The sequence below is a fragment of the Solanum pennellii genome, chromosome 2 (genome assembly GCF_001406875.1).
Source record: "Solanum pennellii chromosome 2, SPENNV200".
Lineage (NCBI taxonomy): Eukaryota > Viridiplantae > Streptophyta > Magnoliopsida > Solanales > Solanaceae > Solanum > Solanum pennellii.
The window spans coordinates 51,116,834-51,140,720 of NC_028638.1; the positions used below are offsets into that span (position 1 = coordinate 51,116,834).

Consider the following 23,887-nt stretch of genomic DNA (forward strand, 5'->3'; position numbering starts at 1 on the left):
TATAATGAACAATTTAATAATATCTCAATGAGTTAGTTAAAACAAAAAGAAAGTATAGTGTACTTTGATATTCCTAATAATTATATACTATAGAAACATAGGAAGATCCGCAATTTACATGAATAAAATAAAGTAGCGGACTTATTAGTCATTAGTGGAGTTTTAGTATATGGAATATATTATTTATATGGTCTTAAAATGTCTTTTATGTCGTTTTCAGAATAGAAGTAAGACATATCAAGAAATAACATGAAAGCAAATAAATAGTACTATATTGATTTTAAAAATATATATATATAAACATCTAATTTTACAAAACAAAACTAAAAACTAAAAACTATGTATTCACGTGATCTAAATTCTACATATAAATTTGGCATGTTTGGTTATTTCTTTGGATTTGGTTGATAATAATTGATATTAACTGTTGTGCAATTATTATGAGTTTATTTCAGACTTACATAAAATTCACAGTTAATTTATGAACTAATTATTTGAATATACTACAATTTGTAATATTATATATCTTACTATGTTTTAGCATGTTTAGATACGTCCAAATATGAGATATGCGATGTACAAACTAGATGTAATTTGTTATAGATATATTGTACTCAATTTAGGTATAATTTTCAAAAATATTATATCCAAGTGAATTCGCATGTATTTGTACTACATAACAAATCTCGCTTGCCACTCTACCGTGCATCTGGTATCCTAGATACATGTGAATCACACCCAATACAACATATATATGTATCTAATGTGTATCTAATATGACTCTCCTGTATCTGATATACATAATGAATCTTGCTCACCTCTCTCCATGTTTTAGTGTATTTGGTAAAAAAACATATATTTAAATGTATCTTTCTCAATATATAATTAAAAAACAAAACTGTTAATTAGTGATTGAATATGCAATATTATGCAAGTATATAGATAATAATAGTATATATAATAGTAAAGTGTGTCTAATTATGTAGTTTTTCCTTTATTTATTTACTTTCTCAAAGTTTTATAGCTTTAAATTTTCAACTACCTTTGTTATACAAATTGGGGTGATTTGAACAAATGTAGATTTTCATTATATTGTTTAAACTAGTGAAACTATTCGCGCTTCGCGCGATATATGAAATATTTATAAGATAATAATATGAAATATATAATATTTAGATTAGTATCGAATATATAGATAATATTTATATTTCTCCTCGTCTGCGATATCATAAACTTTTGTAAAACATATAAAATATATTTGTTTGTTTTGTATATGTATATTTTAGAACAAAATATTCACCGTGGTGAAGTAAATGAAATAAGGGATAATATGTTGATATAACAATATATTGTATTAGGTTGAAAATATTTTAGATGTTTTAATTTTCTCTATCTTTTCTAGGAGTAGTGATGTTCTATCCAAACTCTGATTTCGTTAAAACAATATTGTTTTCTTTTATTTTATTATTACATTTGCTTATTATAATTTTTTAAACATTAATTAAATACTTATAAGATTTACGAAAAATAAAGCACATAAAGTCATGATTCATATTTAGTATTAAACTTTACAAGTAAGATGAAGAGACATGAGTTATAAATAATTCAAATGTATAATTTTATTAGCCACTAAATGTATTACTAATTATGTATTGATTTTATTTGTAAAATAAAAAAATAAAAATAAGGTGTGAAAATACAAAAAATGAATAGAGAAAATATAATAATTGGTGACTACATAAAAATTACAAATACATTTCAAAGCAAAAAGAACGACGACAGATTGTTACATACGCAAAAAATGACATCATGAAAATAATAATATATTTTTCAATTACTTTTTATAATTTATAATAAAAGTGAAACTAATCATCATAAATTTTGTTGTTGTTAAAATGAAATAATTATATTTTCTTTTTTCATAACAAAGAGAAAATAGAATAGTAAAGGATCAAATGATTAGCATTGACAATATAATACATTTAGCTAAATTATTTTACATAAATTAAAATTTTAAAAACTCTAGCAAAAGTAACTAAGTTGCAAATAAATTTCAAAGTGAAAAAATAATCTCTAATTATGCTTCATTTTTTTTCCTTGTACCATCTTCCTTTGCAAAGAGATCCGTCATCATGTTTTGATCCATATGTCAAACTCTTCATATATGCAACCAACTGAATAAAAAAAAAAGCATATACGAATTAAAAATAATTATGTCAAAAGAAAGAACGAAATATAAACCATATTTAATATATTTATATATTATCTTTTCAATAGTAATAATAATACTAAATAATAATTATTTCTTGAAATCTAACAAATATTATAATCAAACTATATTATATATGGAAAACTAACTATTAGAAAGAGTAATTGCATACGAACAAAACATTGTTAAGAATTAAAGAGATTTTTTTAATCATACTTACTTGATAAATTATAATACAAACATAAAAATATATATTAAGAAAGCATGTCTAAGTACATAAAAATAAAAAAAAAAAGAGTTAAGAATGAAATATATCTTACCTTCATATACTTTTTTTTGTTACATGTTAGCTAATTCACAAACAAGTATTATGAAGAAGAGAAATTATAACTTTGTATGTGAATCTTCATGAAAATAAATATGAATCTATATTAGACAAAATAAAGGAAATGAAAAAATAAAGACTTAAGAATGATATATTTATTAACTTCATGTACTTTTTTTTTGTTACATGTTAATTTCCTTCACAAATCAAATACGAATTTATATAGACAAAAATAGAGGAAATAAAAAATAAAAATTTCAATGAAGTATTTCTTACCTTCATGTACTTCTTTTTTTGTTACAAATCAAACTTATATGATGAAAAAAGAAAGAATAATTGTGATGTGAATCTTCATGAAACTAATATAAATTTATAGGCAAAATAAAGGAATTCCATAAGACACATGAACTTATAAATTTAAATTGGAGGTTATGAATATAAAAATTATGAGAGTCATAAATATTATTAAAAATAAAAATTAAAGAGGGGCAAGTCATGGGTAGTAACTCCTAGTGAATAAATTCAAAAATTAAAATAAAAATACTTAAAATGTGAAAAAAAATAATACTATGATTTCATGATTAGAAGTGAGATAAACAAATAGAAAAAAAATATAGAGATTTTTTTTTTGTTATAAATGTTCATACATTAATAAAGTATTTATTTATATATTCGTATAAATGAAGTAATATCTTTTTATAATAAAATAATTAATTTAAATTAGAAAAGTTAAAAATAAATAAATTATGTTTCTCTTTTAATTATAAGTGAGATAAATAAATAAAAAATAGGAAGAGTTTTTATTATAAATGACCCACCATTAATAAAATATTTATTTGTAATAAATTTAAGTAATTTTTTATGATATATAATAATTATTTTAAAGAAAAATATGAAAAAAGATAAATGCAAATGGAGGCCATATAGAGGTGCCACATCACCTCCTCTATGGTCCTCATTTATATATATATATTGATTTGAATTCCGTTACGAGAAGTCATGGGACATACACGTATCAACAAATAAAAATTGCAAGCACACTCTTGACAAATATCAAAATAATTTATGATACTTTAATCATCATGATTTTCAATTTAATATTCGTCTAGATATGCTTTAACTAGAAATTATGGTGATTCATAAGGATTTTCGATCAATTTTTTGATGAATAATTATACTTTTATTTATTCATTTTTAATATTTTGATTGTAAATCTTAATATCTATCATAAATTTTAAAGATCCATTAAGATATGTGGCAATCACCATAATATGTTCAAGAAATTAATCAGTATATTTTTATTTAAAATTAATCAAATCAACTCAGAATGACTTTAAATTTGATATACAAGATTCCAAATCAGGTCCATCATTTTCAATAGTTAAATTTAAACATAAATCTTCAAAAATCAATAGACCTACATTGTCTTCTCTTGCCTTTAAAAAAAAAAGAAATTCAAACTCAACAAGACCCCAAAAATCAAAACAATCCAAATTATTAAAGATACAGACAACATAAGCTCAATGAAATATAAATCCAATTTCAATGAAAATGGAAAAATATGAAATGAAGGTAAACTAAAGATGAAGGCGGAGAGGAAAATTTATTCTCAAAGCTGGTTAGGAATCGATAAGAAATCGAACAGGCATTCAAGCTTGAACTCAATTTGTCTGGGATAAAGTCATTCCTACAATAATTATCATTTTTGCGTGGAAGCTCTTATTTGACTTAGTATGTGAGGATTTCAGAATGAGTTAAGAGAAAAATTCAGATGAAAGGTATAAAATTAGTAAACAAATGCTAAATGGTTTTAAGATATATATTTTTTCATCATACTGATATAAAGAAAGTTACAATTTTCTGTCGTGTTTTAAAATATCTAAAATTTAATATTAAAATATTAAATTAATGGAATTTAATTTAATTTTAAAAATTAATTAAATTAACACTCAAAAACATGATATGACAATTAAAAAAGAACCGATCGAGTGTGCCTTCTTCTGTCAAAGTGATAATCTGTAGTTATACATGAAAAAATACATATATTTTAGTAGGCTTCTCTCAAATGGGTCAGGAGGGAGGTACAACGAAATTGGGTATTAAAGGTTCACTTCTGGTTGGTACTGTAGCGGATCATCATTTATGCCCATATATTTATGTTTTCATATTATAATATTCTTAAGTTATGCCATAAGTTTGTTTTTATCTAAGGACGAATCAGTTTAAAAGATAAAAAATAAGGACTTTGCAAAATTACTTTTAATTTGTTGTTAGCAAAAATAAGGCTTTGCAAAATTTCTTTTAATTTGTTGTTAGCTTTTGTACCAAATCGATGTTTTTCTTTATTAATACTTATGTGTTTGTTTTGGGAAATTAGATAATGCACATGTATTTGAAATGGGATGGTTGAACTACCAAGCATAAGTAAATATCAGCATCAAATAACAAACAATGATTTTCATACATATGATCTTCTAGTGAAGTGAACGCGAAGAAATAAATTCCCTCCCACCTAGCTACAATAAGCTCATTCCTAAATGATTTTAATTTGATAAGTACTACTTTATTAGGTAATCCTACAATTATACTTAAGCAAACAATATATATATATATATATAATCTCTCTCTTCCTTGGTGGTTCTCATATATTTGGCTACAAGCCTACCACACCTCAAGTGGAGTTTTAATTAATTTTAGTCTCTTTTTTATCATAACACTCTGAATTAGTGATAATTGGAAAATGGAAAGGGAAGAAGGCGTAGTAGTGCGGGGGCGTGTAGAGATTGATATGCGGCAGCCTTTTCGGTCTGTGAAGGAAGCAGTTATGTTGTTTGGGGAAAAGATTTTAGCCGGAGAAATTCATGCTAAGCAACTTCAACAGGTTTTTTTTTTCCTTCTTTAATTTACTTTATAATTTGGTTAGAGTTTGAGTCTATATGCATCCACAATAAAACATGTAAATATGATTTTAAACTGTATATAAACATTTATTTTTTTTATAATTTAAGTCATTCAAAAGATATTTACAGATAAATCATGATATTTGTAATATTGAAAATAACAAGCGAAGATAACTTGTTATATGTGTATCTCTATATACTATGAAACTTATTATGATGCTCAACGTCATGTGCAGAGTAAGGCAAGTAAAGGTGAACAAAATCAATTTATGTTTGGAACAGAGCAAGTTGAGCTTGAAGAGACAAAGCAAAGCCTGCAGAAAGCTAAAGAAGAAGGAGATTTTATGGCACATTGCCTCCAATCTCTTAGAGAAGAGCTGGAACATACTAGAAGAGAAATACAACAGTTAAAGAGTACAAGAGGCGTAGTACTCGAGAAGAAAGTATCGTTAACGAATTTTGATGATGATGATGAGATTCATGAACAACTAAAGTTCATTGAGCAACCAGTTGAAGTTAAAACACAAATCGGAGAGGATGATGATGATGAGATCGAATTTGAAAAGAAGAGGTCTGTCAAGTTTGCTAGTCCTCCAATGCTTACTAAGATCATTGCTGTTAACAAGCTGGAAGAATGTGTTAAGAAAGAAACTTATGAGAAAAGCAAGAAGAAATTGAAGAGGAAGCCTTTAATCCCTTTAATTGGTGCATTATTCTCTAAGAAGAAGGGAAATCAGGAAAAATAAATCTTAAAAATAATATTCAATAAATATGAGATTAGGAAACTAGTAAAAAATTTTATTTTGTGCATCATACAACTGACCCTAATCGTGTGAGACTTCTTTTTATCTCATAATTGAATTCTGAATTCAAACGTGTAGGAATTCAATCCACTAAATCGCTAATAAAAACAAGTCTTACACAATTGCTTTATAACCTCAGTTGTATAAGGCACATGATTATTTTTTTTATTTTTTTGAAACTAGCGTATATAAATACTCTACCTGTACAAAGCTTCTGGCCTTGTTTTGAATAAGGAAAATGGTAGAGGTCTCAAAGTGATTCGTACCATTTAAGTTGTTAGCTAGTCAATGTATTTCCTCTTACGTATTAATAGTCAATTTTATTTTATTTTTATTTATGATCAACACCGTGTTCACTAGTTTGTATTAAGTACAAGAAAAATGATATATTTATTCTCTCAATTTCACAATACGTTTTCTCTTTTCTCAAAGGTCAAATTATATTAATCTTTACCAATATTTTAAAATAAATATTTTTACTATATAAATAGGAAAAACTGATGATTTACCATATGTTTATATATTTTTGTATATGTAAATTTTTATAAACATTATAGTAATCTAATCCCATTTAGTTTAAGAGTTCATTTTTTTTTCGGAAATCAAACTTTACCAACAAAATGGAAATTCAGATTACCAATCAATATAGCTACAAAGTCCATTACTTGAAGGGGGTCAGAACTTAGAACATAGCAAAATAAAGGACTTTGTATACTTTGGGCTGTCAATCCGAGAAGCCCACAAAGTGCTCTTGAATTGGCCAAGCCTAATATTATCCTTGTTTTGCACCCAAGCGAGGTTGAGGCTGAACCGATCTAACTCGTGATTACTTTTGTTATGATCCATTTCTTAACTTAGATGACACTCAATAAGTTGCCCATAAAAAATATAATCGAAAATATAAATCTAATATAAATGTAGAATATGCAATAAACATAATTTTCTATATAATTTTTTTTTATAAATATACTTGACTAGCAAATATAATTGTTTGTAGCTGATGGACTCTCTCTATATATATTTATATAACTCACCGAATAATATATAGGCGATGTAATTCTATTTCACCGACTTTAAAAAATAAAAAATTAATTTGACTCGTTTGTTGCTTTTATGCTATTAATAGACAATTTAATTGATACATGATTAATATGTCTCCAAGATTTTATGTCATATCTTTGTTTGATCTTACAAAACACTGAACACTACTTCCTTGATTCAGATTTGATTTCAGAGAAACAATATAATTTTGTCATGTTCATGAATGTTACAAAATGAAAACACACAAAAGGTAAAGCTGCAACTTCTAAATGGACATGGACTGCAATTAATTAGTATTGATTGTAGAAATCCGACAAAGAAAATCCAATTCTGATAAACAAATGAAGATTTTTCCTAATTGGTGTGCAAATCTTGTGTAATCTTTAAATTCTCACTTTCCAAGAGCCAACCATTTTTCAAAGTAATCTAATCCTTAAAATCTGTTTCTTTTTTTTTTTTGGGTCACCATATCTTGGTATACGTAAGAGAATGGGGGAAGAACATTGAATGTGGTTTAGTGATGGGATGGGACAAAAGCCAAGACAATAGGGTTATATGGTCGGTAATTGAATATGGACTTAGGACCCGTTTGGTAGGAGGTATTAATCAAAATAATTCATGGATTAAATTTAGTCTACCAAAAACATTGTTTGGTTACTTTATTTAACCTAATCCATGGATTAGTTATACCTCATACAAGGTCTTATTTTATCCCTAGGAAAGAGAGGGATAGGTAATCCAAGGTTTGTTAAACTAACCCTTTATTTGAAAAAAAAAAATCTTTTGTAATTTAATTTCCTTTTTATTTATATTAGAGTGGTTATAAATGTTCTTTTTTATTTCTCTAAATTTGTTTGGTGTAATTTAATGATTTTACTATATTTTTTTCTCCATTTTTTCTTCATTTTTTTTATATTCAAGATAATTTGTCAATTACCCACTTGAACTATTGTTTTAAAAATAAAAATAAAAAATAAGCTTTAGGCATTAACAATTTAATAGTCTTAAATCTATGTTAAGTTTAAGATATATACTTAACTCACAAAAAATTAGAAATACATTGTGCCATCACTGATCTTCTTAGTGGTACATCATACCTTAAAATTAATAACAATTTTATATATATGTATTTGATTTAACTAATTAAATGGAATAAATAATTCTTTAAAAAAATTATCCGATCGGGTAGTTATCTACCTTGACTTAGTTACATGAAATAAACACTCATAATAACACAAGGGTATAAAGGAAAGATTTTTTTTGTAGAATTATAAATTAAACACAAAATTAAGTGGAAAGTAGTGAACCAAACACTGACAAAAAATAATCCATGCACTATTAATCCCTGCATTACTAATTCCTACATTACTAATCCATGCATTACTAATCCATGCACTATCAATGTTTGTACCAAACGACCCCTTAATGGTAAAGGTACTGACTGATATTTTTTCATTAATATTGGATAATGGAGCTTGACTGATCTAGGTGTAGGACCTTATTCAGAAGGAAGTACTCTTTTTCTATATTCAGTGTTTGAATTTGAAATCTTTGATTAAAGAAATAAATAACCTTATTCACTGTACCACATCAAAAACACGATTGTTTATTTACGTTTATAAGGAAAAAAAGACTGCCCTACTATTCTCCTATCATACTAAGCTCACATGTATGCATGTGAAACTCTTCCACACAAGACAAGGATTTTATTAACTCCCATTCTTTGTCTAAGTTTTTTTAAAACTAAGGAACAATTTGAAAATAGTTTAATTAGAGAATGAGGGGACCATTGGTTTAATTAGTTGTCATTTTTCGTTACACAATTCAATTTTAAGTTGCTGGATTTCTGGAGTACGTAGTGTTGACTTCAATTCAATGTGATTCGCAGCATTTCCAGCAAGATTTTCGGCCTTAATATTACACCCCCTTCCTTTTATTTTTCATTACCATACATTTTTTCACAAATAGTATAACATTCTCTTTTTTAATTATTTATTTTATATCAGTAATAAAAACAATTTATTAGAACCCATCAGCAAAGTCAACATTAAACATGAGCTGATCATGACCTTAAACCATAAGTAACCTATAGCTTTTCTTTATATGAACATCTTTTTTTTCCAAGTATTTAGGTTGGGGCTATAAATAGTATAATATTATTATCACTTGTAATATTTTGATTAGTGTTAAAAAGTAATTGAATATTTCTCTGTCCATATTTACTTCTTCATATTTGACAATTGACATACCATTTAAGAAACAATAAATAATATGATCAGTTTATTTTATCATCACCCCTTATGTATGTAAATGAATTAAAATTAAGAACAGTACTTAACGATAAAGGTAAACTAAATATAAAATATAAAATAATATTTTGATTTTTAAAAATTGAATAAGTAAAATAAATATTACTATTTTTTAATGTAATCAACAAATATAAATAAACAAAGTTCTAATAAGCTCCGACTAAATTCGGATCGTACACTGTGGGGCCCATTCAAGGTGACGCTCCCAACATGATTTTCTCCATATCCATGGCTCAAACCCGAGAACTCTGATTAAAGGTGAATCACTTCCACTAATTATGTCTACTCTACGTGACAATAAATACATAGATAGAGGTATGGAGATCAAAATTTATATTTGAACTTTTTTTTTCAAAAATAATTTGTTAGTCTATCATACCACGCAACGCTTCCTTAATTATCATGCTTAATTTTCTTCATCTTAGTCCCTAATTTTGTGCCACCGTGAGATTGAAGAAAAAACTTTGAGATTATTGCCTTTGCGTTAATAAAAGTTTGAGCAAAGTTATTACACTTGACGACTGCGCCTTAATCATTATGCAACTTCGTCGGTAAGCAAAGTGCATTTGGACAAATTAGGTACCACTAATTTTCTGCTAATTAATTGAACAATCATGTTAGTCTTGGTAAAACAAAAAATAAAATAAAAGGAACAATCATGTTAACCACAATTTCATATTCACATTATCTTTTTAAACTAACAAATTATCGTCTTTTTCTTCATAATGATGCGGCACTTGCTCATTAGCCAAAATTCAAAATTTGCCTTAATAATAAGTAATAATAATTTAAAGACACAAACAAAAATTCTTCTTTGTTTTGATCCTTTAATTATTGATAAATTTTACTCATATATTTATCATGATATTTGACTAAACAATTTAATATTTAAATTAATCAATGCATACATTTTCGATCCATTTTGTTGTTAACACTCAGAAATTTTACCATACTTATCAATTATTCCCACATTTAATAATGAATGAGGTACCAACAAGGATTGTAGTGAAGTGATAAATAATTCTTTATCTTTAACTAAGAGGTCTCAATTCGATTCCCCTTAAATACGAAATCGTCTTTGTTAGAAAATATTTTATACCCTAATGTAAAACTTCCCAACTTACAATATTACTTGATATTTGAATTTTGACAATAATATAGTCATAAAAATATTCAAATGTAACACAAAGGGACTAAAAATATAATTTGTCATATATCAAAAGGACTAAATCAAATTTTATTAATAACAGGAGGACCAAAACTGTTATTGTCCCCTTTTTTTAATGTTTAATTTAAGCAGCTCCAACTTTAACAACAGCCCATTCTCTACGTACTATATATGAAACAGCATGTGCTTGGAACATTGCTAATAGATTCCTACACATATAACATCTAAAAAGGCAAAAGCATCAATCATTTATTCATTTTAATGGAGAAATCAAAAGGAAGAAAAAGAAGAATGAAGAATCCATTTTGCATGCCCAAAGTCAGAGGCAATAACTGCAGCCGGAAAAGTAACCGGTTATCGCCGATGACGTTGCTGGATCGATTCCGGGAAGCCGTTTTCCGGTTGATCATGTTATCAGCTATGTCGAAGGCTGCACAACCACAAGAACAACGATCTAATTCATCGCCGATTTCACAACGGTCTTATTATTCCCATGAACATCATCACAGTGAAGCTGTTGCGGACTGTATAGAGTTCATTAAAAAGTCCACCATCACCGATGACGGCACCGACGGTGATTCATCGGAAATTGTATTTTCTGTGCCGGTAATGTAATTTTATATATTTGTGCATCATTAGATTTTTTTCTCCTTTTCCGGCGTTATTCTAAAGGAGAAATAGAGGAGACGATTAAAAGGTGGGAAATCAGAGTCCGCAATATTATGATTCCACAAATCTTTTTCTTTTTTCCTTTTTATGTTTTAAATATTTTTACTTTTTTTTTTTTGGTTTGTATTTGAAAGTTTGGAGGCTTAATTTGCCACATAGATATTGTAAATTGTTGTGTAATGGAAAGCTACAGAGTGAAATTTAGGATCTATTCTACTTTGTCAATATTTTTTTTTTCAAATATTGTATTTGTGTATATTAATTTTCAATAAGGTGATTTGAGAAGTAGCATGGGTATCTCAATTCCAATTTTACATGTAAGAATTTTTTTGGTTCAAGACAATCAAAATAGCGTGAAAATTTAGAATCAATGATTTCTCAAAAGTAAGTATGGAGCATTAACAACCCTCCAAATGTTCAAAATGAGATTCACGTTTGTCTCTTTAAGATTTTATCACAAACGGCAAAAGTCACAAGTTCACATGTTTCCTACTCCTAAACGTAAATAAAATTAAATATAAAAAGTCATGTGAACTTGTTTGTATTATCATCATCTACAAAATTTCAAAGCTCATAATAGTCCCTAATTGTATGGCTAAATTCGCATTAAAAGTTACAATCCAAGTTTAATCCCTAGTTGGGTCAGTAGAATTTGAGATCAAATGATCCTAACTCGCGAGGGGTCGTTTGATCATGCATTTTGAAATTTAAATTTAAAATTTAAAATTTAAAATTTGTGTTTCAAACCTCAAACTCATTTTAAAGTTTAGAATTATAATTGCAAAATTGTGATTTCTATTTTTTAAACTTATAATTTTACTCATAAACAAAAAACAAAAACAATTCAAACTTTTATAAAAGAACTCATGCTCTGTATGAAAAAGAGTGTATAATTGTATAGAAAAATAGTTAGTTAGTCTTTTTGATTTTATTAAAGAGAAAAGGGTAAAAAATATGTTGTACTATGTGAAATGATAAAAATGTCAGCATTTAATTTTGATCCATTTATATCGTCATAATCAGTTAAATGAGCTAAAAACGCCTTTAAATATAAAAGAAGAAAACGGAAAAACTTTAAACACTGATTCGGATGGCATTTATGCACCCATTCGCATATAATGCTCAGTGCAAAAATATTTTGACTACCACCACTTTGTGGCAACTAATTATCAGCAATAATAATACTTTTTTTCCAGCATTCAAACAAAGAGTAGTATCGTTATTAATTGATGAAAATTCATGAGAAGATGATGATGTAAATATTAGATAATTCTCCATTTTATAGGGTAAAAGAGAGTTTGTATAAAGAAAAATAACAAAAAAAAAAGTGATTTTGGAGGTGATTTTATCATTTAAGAGTTGGAATCTAGTGGCTATGGTGGCTACTATTCATCTTATCTCATCTTTAATAATGTGGAAATTACCCAAAATAGAAGAAAATTCTACACCTACTTGGGCATATATGAGAAATTTAGAAGAGGAGGCTAGGGTTTTGAAGGATGAGGAAATAAAATTTGGGAGAAAATATTTTTGGCTTCAGATGAAGAGATGGGGCAAACAAATTAAGGCATTATTTGTTTATATTTAATGGAGGTCTGAATTTTAATCATTCAGATTCAGTTCATAAAGTACGTTTGTTTTTTAAGTGTGAATTTGAATCATTCAGATCTAACTCATTAAGTTCATTTTAAAAAATCTCTTAATGGGTTTGAAGAGGTCTTAACGAATCAGATTTGTAGGACTCTTAACAACATTCATACTCGTTTGATAAGTTATCAAATAATAAATCATATTTTCTCTGCTTTGTGTGTGTCTTTTTATCTCATAACTAAAAATTTTCTTTCTCACTTTTTTTCAATCAAACATCTTTTTTTCCAATCGGTAAATTTTCATAAATCCTGTATTTTTTTTATTTTAACAATTTTCTTGTATTGATGTGTGTCAAGAATACTGGTTGCAATAATATTTTGGTGTATTATTGTTTATCAAGATTTTTGAATGAAAAAATATTACTCAAAATCATGATTATTAAAACTTTTTTTTAATCAAAAGTGATATATTTTGTTGAAATGAAAATTAATGAAAATTTTATAATATTTTATTAATATAATGTTCAATTTCACTTCCACATTCAGATATTATAAAAAACTAAATTAATTATTTAGTGTTCAGATTTAGAGACCGTGATCTTAATATTCAGATATGTATTCAGATCAAAACACTCAAATCTTAATACAAATCTTAATATTTAGATGTGTAATCAGATTTAAACCTCTTAATTGTAATGAAAACAAATGAGGCCTAACACTATTAGTGTCTAAGTTTTTTCGTTTGCTTCCGTTTCATTTAAGAATATTTTTGGTCCATTTCGCTAACTATAAAGGCATAGATGGATTAAAGTATAAACGAAAAACATTTTTAATTATTCACATAGTCTAAGAATATTTTTGACTATTTTCCTTTATTAAATATTTTATGTCTATCTAAAATTATATAATAAATAGATGATATAACATGTTGTATGTGTGATTCTAACAAAGAGGATTTTCCGGCTGCATCTATTATTTTTGAATGGAGGTGGACAATAATAGTGCAAGAAGAACTGGAAATATGGTCAGGATGCAGAGTCCATAATGAAGTTGGATAAAAGAGCAACATTAGAGACAACTCAGAAAAGAGTCGATAGCATCATTTTCAAGGGTAAGAATCTATCATACATGAAAGATAAGGAATTGAAAACACTTCAAGGGAGTAAATATATCCACAGATATAACTGTTGCACAAAAAAGGAAGGAGATCAGTGAAAACGGATAGAATAAGTAAAGACTCTAGAAAATCGAAAAAACACAGTAGTTTAGTTCAGAAAATGTGTAAATAGCTTATTATGTTTTTTTACTAGTTCTGAGGCTCGAAATCACTAATATTTAGGTCATGATTTCTTGAAGTGTCTAAACACTGATTATTTGTGGTAACCTTTCACGATAAAAATATAAATAAACTATAATAACATACAATAGCAATATTTATTAATTTATTTATTTATTATATAGAATATAAAAATATATGATTTATTTAAGAAGATGTAATGCAAAATTTTAGTATACATAGCTTTCACAAATAGTGAAATTTTCGTATTCAAGAGAAAAAAAGCAGGGCTTGGACTAAGCCCAATTCTAACGGGTCCAGAATTATCCTAGTCCTAGAGAAAACTCGACATTCTCCCCGCTCGAGTTCTCAGTTGTAAACTTCCGTCGCCGCCGGTGAAATACAATACAAAAGAATCTGCAACACGCTTGTTATCGAAGAACACCATGGCAGGTACAGTAGAAATTATGAAGTAAATTGAATTATCTTTGTGTTACTTGATTATTTTCTGTTGCTTCTTGACGATTTCAGTTTTTCTCAGGTGGACCAACTGACAGAGAAGACAAGGTCTCACTGGAGACCACTGAAGAAATTCTACAGAGCATGGAAGTCGGCATGACATTTCGCGACTATGTAAGTTTGGTAATTTGGATAACTCTTTCGTTTAAGAATTCATAAGCTACAGGAAACCGAATTTTAAAAGCCGTAAAATTGTCCTCGTTTTTTTGTCCCTTCCTTAGTAGTATTGTTCACACTGGCGCTGTTGATTACTTCAAGGGCAATATTAGGTTCAGAAGGAACAGTGGTGTAATTGATCGCAGTATGTGTTATCTGACTGCCAAATCTAATTGAACAACCCTAGCAGAAGTGCCGCTTGACCTTTAAATGGGGAAAAACTTGTTTTTTTTAAGCTAATTTTAGCTTTACTTGGTTTAATACAGTTGCGTTGTCATCATTTATGATTTCGATGATAGCTAATACTTAAGAGAAATATACACCTTCTTTTAACTTAAAGTTTTGCATTTGTATCAGTTAAAGTAGTCGGAGAAGCAAAAAAAACACTTCTATTACTTGTTCCATTTCATGAAAAGAGGAATATACATAGGCATGCATAATGGATGCACAAAGTTTGCTTCTATTTGACAAGAGTAGTAAGACTCTTTCAATTATTGTATTGAGGGTCGTTTTCTTCATGCAACGATTATAATATAGTAGTAAATTAGAGTTGTATTAGTAATACAAAGTTCTATACGTAAAAGCAATCATTGTACTGGTAATATAGAATTAAACGGGTGGTTATTTTTTCCTTATACAACAAATAGAATGAGCTCTAAAAGAACTTTGTAGTCGTATGATCTTTTTTTTTTTGAGACGTAACAATATGATCATTATCTGTTAATTAATGTATATTCTTGTCAACACCTTGTGTCTAAAAAGGTTGACTAACGGTATCATAGACCAACTATTAAGAGCTATGGTGTGATCCTGGCTAAAACAGCTGTTGTTCTTCTTCACTAAAGTGTGTAGGCTGTGTAAGCATTTAATATTGACATAGATTTTCTCTACATGCAGAGTGGTAGAATCAGTTCAATGGATTTCCATAAGACATCAAATTTTCTGGTGACAGCCAGTGATGATGAGTCCATACGTCTATATGATGTTGCAAATGCAACGTAAGCATCTTTAATTTTACTTTATTGGCAGTAAATTTAATTAAACGATTCATACTTTCTTTATTGTTGTTTCTTGGTACTTTTAGCTGGCAGTGCTACAGTTCTGTTAACCTCTGTATAACTGATAAATTAGAAAAGTTAAAACTTTGTTCTTCCAAGAGCTCAACTTACACTATATTCTTATATTCTTTCCCAGCTCAAAAAGAGCAGTGTTTAATAAAACGGCGTATTGGTTGTCAAATAATGATGTGCTGCTGCACCCATTAACCATTTAAATTCCTTACAGAGCTATTAATCATTTCCATTTGGGGCGTGATGTAATCCTCTTTATACTTATGATGCACTAAATTAGCAAGTACTCAAAAAGACTCTCAAGCAGGTTGGCTTCTCAAAAGCACACTTTGCCCTGTAATCATCTCCTCACTATCAGTGTCCTACTTTAGATGATCATTTGTTGAGAAGCGTAAAATAATTTAAAACAGAAGCTTGAGATCATCTGCTGAGGTGGGTTTGAGGGCTAGCTCACTTGGTGAGCTCCCTGCCTTCCACCGTTGAGGTTTCCAAGCCCCATCACTAGCGTAGCATCCCTCTCCCTGATGTAATCAAATTAAAAAGGAAAGGCACATATAAAAAAAAAAAGATCATTGCTGTATATCTTCTTCTTTACAATCAAGCCTTACAAAGTGAATTTTGAACCAGAATTTGTTATTGGACTCAAATATGAGCTAAGATCCTTATGGCCTTCTCATTCATCATGTTTGGCATCATAAAATAACTTCACATTTTATCATTATTAACAAGGTGGCTCCCTATAGAAACATCTTTTCATCAGAAAGAGCTTCTATTAGAAAAACTTGGGAAAAATGCTCTTATTCTGTCTCTTCTCCTTCCGTGTTTTTTTTTCATTTTTGTTGGATATTTCTTCTTTTCATTAAATGTTATCTTGATGCCTTCTTCTCATGTTGTTGGGGATGCTATGTAATATATCCATCATTGCAGGTGTTTGAAAACTATTAATAGCAAAAAGTACGGGGTCGATCTGGTTAGCTTCACTTCTCATCCAACAACTGTAATATACTCCTCCAAGAATGGTTGGGATGGTATGCACCTTATTCTAAGATGATAAATTCCGGTGTATAATCTTTGAAAAGCAGAACAAGTGAATTACTAATTTGTCTGATGGACTGTTTCAGAATCTCTACGACTTCTTTCATTGCATGACAACAAGTACTTGCGGTATTTCAAGGGCCATCGTGACAGGCACACTTCTAAGCAGTACCAACTTTGTCAGACTTCCATTGAATATCAATCCTCAGTACTAAGTCTGTATTTGTCATTTGCAGGGTCGTCTCTCTTAGCTTATGCTATAGAAAGGAGTATTTTATCTCTGGCTCACTTGATCGAACTGTTCTACTTTGGGATCAAAGGGCTGAGAAATGCCAGGTAAAGTCCTCATTGACATTATTTGTTCTTATCAAATGTTTTCTTCATATATCTGATTAATTAATAAGTTTACTGTTCTTAGGGCCTTCTTCGAGTGCAAGGAAGACCAGCTACTGCTTATGATGAGCAAGGCCTTGTATTTGCTATTGCTTTTGGAGGATATATAAGGATGTTTGATGCACGCTATTTCGACAAGGTTTTGCATTTGATACATGAAAATGAATTACTTGTTTGACATGCGTAATATTTGTCAATTGGATCTTTAGCTTTCATTAATTTGTCGAAAGTTAACTCTTTGAAGGGACCTTTTGAAATTTTCTCTGTTGGTGGAGATGTCTCTGATGCTAACAGCGTTAAGTTCAGTAACGATGGGAGACTTGTGCTTTTGACAACTAAGGATGGGCATATTCATGTGCTTGATTCTTCCCGTGGCACACATGTGAGTTGTTTCCATCCTTCAATTCCAAAAGCATTTGGTTTTACTATTGTGACTAAATAAGCTCTGCATTTACGCTGATATTTCCTGCAGTTATCAACGTATAATGTACAGCCCGTTTCAAGTAGTTCAACACTGGAGGCATCTTTCAGTCCAGAAGGGATGTTTGTTATATCAGGTAATGGTTTTGTCATGATATTCATGCTGGGCTCCCGTAGTCTAACACTTCTCTGATTCACCCTTTTTGAACTTCCCAAAATATTTGTTGTATTGCCCTTTTTGAACTTCCCAAGAAAGATTGCTTGAATTTGACTGCTGCTTGGTTGATATCTGGAGATCTCCTATAATAAGAGTTATCATTTTGTGTTGCAGACCTAAAATAAATAAATATAAGTTTCCTTTTTCCAATATTTTAAGCTTTTAGATGAGGTTCTCCCATAAACCAACATGGATGAGCAGAAAGAGATTGTGTTCAAGTCTCATTTCTAATCATTAAGAAATTCTTCCCGAGTGTTTGACTAAAGAAAAAGAATGACGCATAGCATGCCCAAAATATATAAATAGAAGTATCCTCTCTAATATTTCTAGTATTTTGATGAGATGGACACATACAGTATTGCTCATGCAAGATGGATGGTATTAGGAGTGATCTTCAGCAGAGGCAGCAAGTAGGACACACAGGATTAACTGATAGAAAATCACTCAAACGGTTGTCTTGTCCTCCATAGATCTCAAGAATACTGTATGTAGGCCTCAAATGCAGTAGTGGTAAGTGTAACTCTGTAATGATTGAAAATGCTAAAAGCACGTTTGGTAGACCTAATCACATGTAAGGTAGTTGTCTCAAGAGATGTAAAATCTCCGGGCACCAATGCAAACTTAGCTAAGATAAGAATATAATAAAAGCAAAGGATCCATATAGGCGATAAGTTGGGATTAAGCTCACTGTTTCTGTAGGGAAATGTGTGAGGTTTAAAGAACCCTTAATTTGCATACAAAGACAACATTTAGGATTAGAATAAATGGACATGAGTAAAGCGGATTCGATTGTAGCATACACCAACAGATTTACGATTGAGTCTTACTTGATTTATTGACAAAAGTGTGAATGCTAATATGCTATTGACTTGCATGTCATGAGTTCTTACTGGCGGAATATAAGCATTTGCTCAAAAATTCCTTCTCTTACTGCATTTAATTAAGATCATCTTTATCTTGCATCTTTCAGACTTGTTAATTCATACATCTAAAGAAGCTTAGAAAGTACCCCTAATGGAAGTGTGCACTAAAAAAAAACGAAAATTTTGTGTTCAGTAGTTAGTGGTGAGATGATCTTCAGGCTAACCTGGGGAAGTAGTTAAATCTTTCTAGAAGAATACCATTCAGCTTAAGAGAGAGGAGGAGAAAAAGAGAAGCTTATTCATTTATTGCTTTAGTTAGCAACTTGTCATTTAATTGGGAAAGCAAGAATCACTTGATATATTAGAACTCGTGAAGCTGCATAATGAGAAACCAATGAGTTAGGGCGGAATCCAAATGCCAAAGGGTGTATGGATATCAGTTTCTTTTGTCCCATTAATGCTTTGGATACATAAGTTCAGTTTGTCTATAGCCAAATTAGGGTCATTTTGTTCTTCTTAAGTCTATCCTCAGATGCATATCCTAATGAAATGAGGACATATTAGAGTTTTATAGTTACAGAATTTTTTTTTACCAAGCAAATTTATTTATTTATGCCATTCGTTCTCCCAAAAGACAGAGAAGGTAAAATTTGTAACATGTTGCTTTGAATTACCTTGCAGGATCAGGTGATGGTAGTGTGTATGCTTGGAGTGTCCGGAGTGGTAAAGAAGTATGACTAGAACCCTATGTCTGCTACTATCAAATATTTGCATGTAAAGATGGTGTTCTCTTGCTGGAAACTTTAGTTGTAAATAAGAAAAGGAGTCTTCTTAGAAGGAAATATAATGCTTTATGGATCAGTTCTTTTGCTTTTGCTAGTTATAAAGATCAGTCAAGTACTTTCTCCTTTCCTCACCCCCTCACTTCTCTATTGTTGCTCTTGCATGTGCGTTCCCGCCCTACTATCTGGAAGTTCACTTCTCTTGGTATCATGACACACTTGCGAGAATGGGATGCAAAAATGTTGTATGTTGTTAGAATTAATTTTTAAGCTAAACACTTGTTTATTATTAGTGATAAATAGCTTTAGAGAGCAAAAAATGATGTGAAATAGGTGGAGATTCATAGCTAGTTGTGCAAGGGAAAATGTATCACTTAAAGATAGAATTGGAAAAAAAAGAAGAAGATCTCAAGCAGCTGCTTCAATACATATGCGGTGAAGCTTCTTTGCTTAGTAGAGATCTTTGTATATTGTTTAATTTTGCTTGTATTGACTCATCTTATTATTCTATTTGCATATCTTAGGTAGCCAGTTGGATGAGTACAGATACTGAACCACCTATGATCAAGTGGGCTCCAGGAAGCTTAATGTTTGTGACCGGTTCTTCTGAGCTTTCATTTTGGATCCCGGACCTGTCAAAATTAGCAGCTTATGTCGGAAGAAAATAGTGGAATTTCATACTGTACTTCATGTGTTGGGAAGTGATAGTACAAGGCCACCAAAACCTATTGCATTGTTCCTCCTGAGCATTGGCTGTATGATGTTAAGATTTCACAGATCATAATGTATGCTCCTCAGAGTGCTTTATGAAGTCGAGCACTGGACGATCAGGTACTGAAATTTTCTTTATGTAGAGCCTAAAATTTCTTCTATGTCTAACTTTCCACTGGTTAGTTGTTGCATGTTATCAATTTGTTTTATGTTGAGACACTGCTGTGTACTGATGCGACTGGTTCTTACTGCTTAAAGACATTGTTGAATGATTATCCAATCCTTTATTTTGGTTACAGTGTGTGGAATTGACAGGTTTTTTCTGCAGTTGTGTTTATAACATTAGGTGGTGGTTAAAATATTTGCTAAATGCTTTGACCATAACCTTATTTTTAAAATATGAACTTACATGCTTGACAAGAAATTGTTCAGCGCTACATTGACGACCTTTGATGACCTTTATGGATCACACCTCTGCTCTAAGTATTTTTGTGATAACTTCATCATTATGGTGATGTATTTTGTTCAGCACAACCCCCTTCAGTGCTACATTGGTGACAATTATGGATTACACCTCTGCTCTTTGCGATAACTTCATCACTATGGTGGTGTATTTTTGTCAGGAAACCCCCTCTTTCTCTCTCCCTCTCCCTTTCTCTCTCTTTTTCTGACCCCGTCTTCCTTTGAAACATGCTATAGCAGCCTATGCGGATTTTTTTATGTCCATAGTCATCGAAGGAAATGGTTGTATGATGATACTGGAGAAAGAATATGAAAGCTGTTAAGAACACCTGCCTCAATTGAGTAGCCTGACAGAGGGTAAATGGTGAAGTGTTTAGGTGTTTCCGAACAGTTCTCGAGTTTGAGCGCTGATCATGTTTACTTTATCTGGTTGAAGGGGAGTGTAGATTCCGTAGAAGGTAGGACAGCTTTTGGTTAGTTTATTCTTAAGCACTTAGCTTTAATATGTTATATGTCTTATGTGCTAGGGCCTAGTGATCTATGAAACATAAGGTCTAGGGTTCAAATACTAGATGCTTTATTCACAGTTGACAGAGTCTTGGTGGGAAGGCACTGTGTTAGTGGGAGGTAGTAGGTACCCGGGGAATAGTCGAGGTGTCAACTGACAACACCGTCATCCAAAAAAAACTTGTGTCTCCAAGGCAAGCTCGTGAAAGATAAATATACCTCTTTTTTCGCTGAATGATGCAATTTAGAGAATATAAGTCCCCTTATGGATGCTGCATAGTGTCTAGGTTCTGTAGTATAAATATGAATTCAGCTTGTTGAAAAATATAGCCTAGTTGATATCATTGATTTCTGCATTTTACTGATGTCCTTTCTAACATTTGCAGTGTTGGCTACACCAAAAATCAGTAGTTGGGAGGTCGAAGGAGTGGTCTAGCTCAGAACTGTGGTGGTATAATTCTATTAGTGAATTGATTTGTCATGAAACTTTATTTGATTGTATGAAGACCACATTGTGTTTTATCACAAATGGAACTTCTAAGTCTTAAGCTCTCATCTGATTAATGAGATTGGACTTTTGGGTTCTCCGCTCCTAGTAAGTCTCGATTCATCCTACTGTCTCTAGAGAAGCAGCATCTAGCATTAGCTGACTGTCCTCTTTACATCCGAGAAAAAAGTAAAAGAAAAGAGGAAATTGAAATTATCAATATCAGGTATAGTGCTGAAGATAAATTAGATGGTATCTCCATATTTGCTCGTTGTAAATTACTTGATCTAACTCATTTATTTTCCTGATGTTCCGTGCCTATCTTTTGTTTGGAATATGTCCTGTTATGTAATGCTGATATTTTAGGATGTATGTGTATTTTCTTTGTTTGGAAAGTGGTAAGTGAGTTTGAATTATTTCAAGACGATTATTGATTGGTTTAGAGTTGGTAAGCGAGTGACCATGTTAGTTGAGTTGTGTAGTTGATGGAAAGTATAGGAGGTGTATAAGTGAAATGTGGCCAAATTGTATGTTACTCGTAAAGGACATTACGTACAAGTAGAAGCATTGGCTGTGTTTTTTCCCAAAGTCATGGTGGTGAGTATAAGTTCAACTGGAGAGTGCTCCAAAGGGAATGAGGTTCATGAAAACCAGTAAAGCATGAGAAACTTGTCAACCCATATATGGGAAAGCATCGCAGCGAAATCTTTGTGATTGGGACTTGCTTCATATAATTAATTATTTTAGAGAAGAAAAAAGAAGCTTTTGCTAGGGAGTGGGACCAAGGAAGCTTTTGATGGAAGAAAATTCACTACAATGTGAATGAAGTGTTATATGTGCCCATCACCATAACTGGCCTGGACCATCGACGTCAGTGGCCCACTTGTCAGTTACATAGCTTTGTCTCTTTTTCTTTCGAGTCTGGTGACTTGCTTCTTCATGACTCATTTTCTTTACCTATCATAATTATCTCCATTTTTTGGAGGCTTGCTTTCCTGGGAGTTTGTTTATCGGTAACTTCATCTAATTCCTTACATTAAATTTTTTAAAAGGGGTATTTTTTTTTATTTCCTTTTGGACAACTGGAAGATATATATATATATATATACATTTTATTAAAATAGTAAAAGATGATTCGGGATATAAAATTTGTGGATGTACTATTCTTACGCCTATGGATGAGAAGGGATATCCAAATTATAGATGTACTCCTATGCAAGATCAGTTTTAGGGGAATAAAATGGTATTTGCCTTCACATACTCTAAATATAGATAGAGTAGAACACTTGCATTATCCGATTTATATAATTCAGATTACCACTTATTAAATTTATCTTTTTCCCGTAAAGTATATTTCCTATGAAAAAAATGAAAATGCAGATAAGAAGGAGCATGTTTGTATGAGGAGACATGCACATTAAAAAATATACTACTAGTAGTGACTGTTTAAGCTCCAAAATAACGGCCGCATTATAGTGGGGTGCAGATACTTTTTGCTGAAATTTTCTCAAAGCTCATGATTTTGCTATTGCAGTTTACGATGAGCAAAAAAAGAGAAGAAGAAAATGATGATCATTGGAAAATCTTTTATAAAGTGTACTATTTGGATTGGATGACTGTCACTGACTGCCTTTTTTGCTCCATAGACTACTTAGGATTTCAGAGCTAGGGCACCGCCTTGGTATGTCTGTCCCCTATAACAATCCTTCAACATCACGCGCCCTTCATTCTCTAAAATAATTCATTTTTATTTCATCGTAAAGTTTAAAAAGACTTATGAATTTTATGATAGTATTAACCAAAAATACGTTGAGCCTTGTTAAAATAGGAAAAAGATAACTATTTCAAGCTGATATTTTTCGTGATATGTTTAACTCTAAAAAGAATTTTAAAAACATTTTGATACATTAAACACAATTTGAATTTAATAAAAAGAAAATTAATATTTTGAAATGGAGAGAGTATAAGATATTACT

General features: G+C 30.3%; 2 protein-coding genes across 3 annotated transcripts; both read left to right on the forward strand.

Annotated features, from left to right (window-relative positions):
• Positions 1-5,189: 5,189 nt before the first annotated feature.
• On the forward strand, positions 5,190-6,571 carry LOC107009003 (WEB family protein At3g51220). The gene is made up of 2 exons (XM_015208249.2): positions 5,190-5,415; positions 5,671-6,571. The coding sequence occupies exons 1-2, from the start codon at positions 5,275-5,277 to the stop codon at positions 6,178-6,180; spliced, it is 651 nt and encodes a 216-aa protein (XP_015063735.1). The 5' UTR covers positions 5,190-5,274; the 3' UTR covers positions 6,181-6,571.
• Positions 6,572-14,543: 7,972 nt separating this feature from the next.
• On the forward strand, positions 14,544-22,327 carry LOC107009002 (protein ANTHESIS POMOTING FACTOR 1). 2 transcript variants are annotated; one of them, XM_015208246.2, is made up of 13 exons: positions 14,544-14,742; positions 14,831-14,922; positions 15,862-15,962; positions 16,962-17,062; positions 17,156-17,222; positions 17,306-17,405; positions 17,488-17,601; positions 17,707-17,844; positions 17,935-18,019; positions 19,644-19,693; positions 19,937-19,989; positions 20,078-20,179; positions 20,269-20,410. In XM_015208246.2, the coding sequence occupies exons 1-13, from the start codon at positions 14,736-14,738 to the stop codon at positions 20,270-20,272; spliced, it is 1,014 nt and encodes a 337-aa protein (XP_015063732.1). In that variant the 5' UTR covers positions 14,544-14,735; the 3' UTR covers positions 20,273-20,410. The 2 variants fall into 2 exon arrangements, with proteins under 2 accessions (XP_015063732.1, XP_015063733.1); XM_015208247.2 differs by lacking the exons at positions 19,937-19,989; positions 20,078-20,179 and adding an exon at positions 21,811-22,327 and having other exon boundaries at positions 14,547-14,742; positions 20,269-20,575.
• Positions 22,328-23,887: the final 1,560 nt, after the last annotated feature.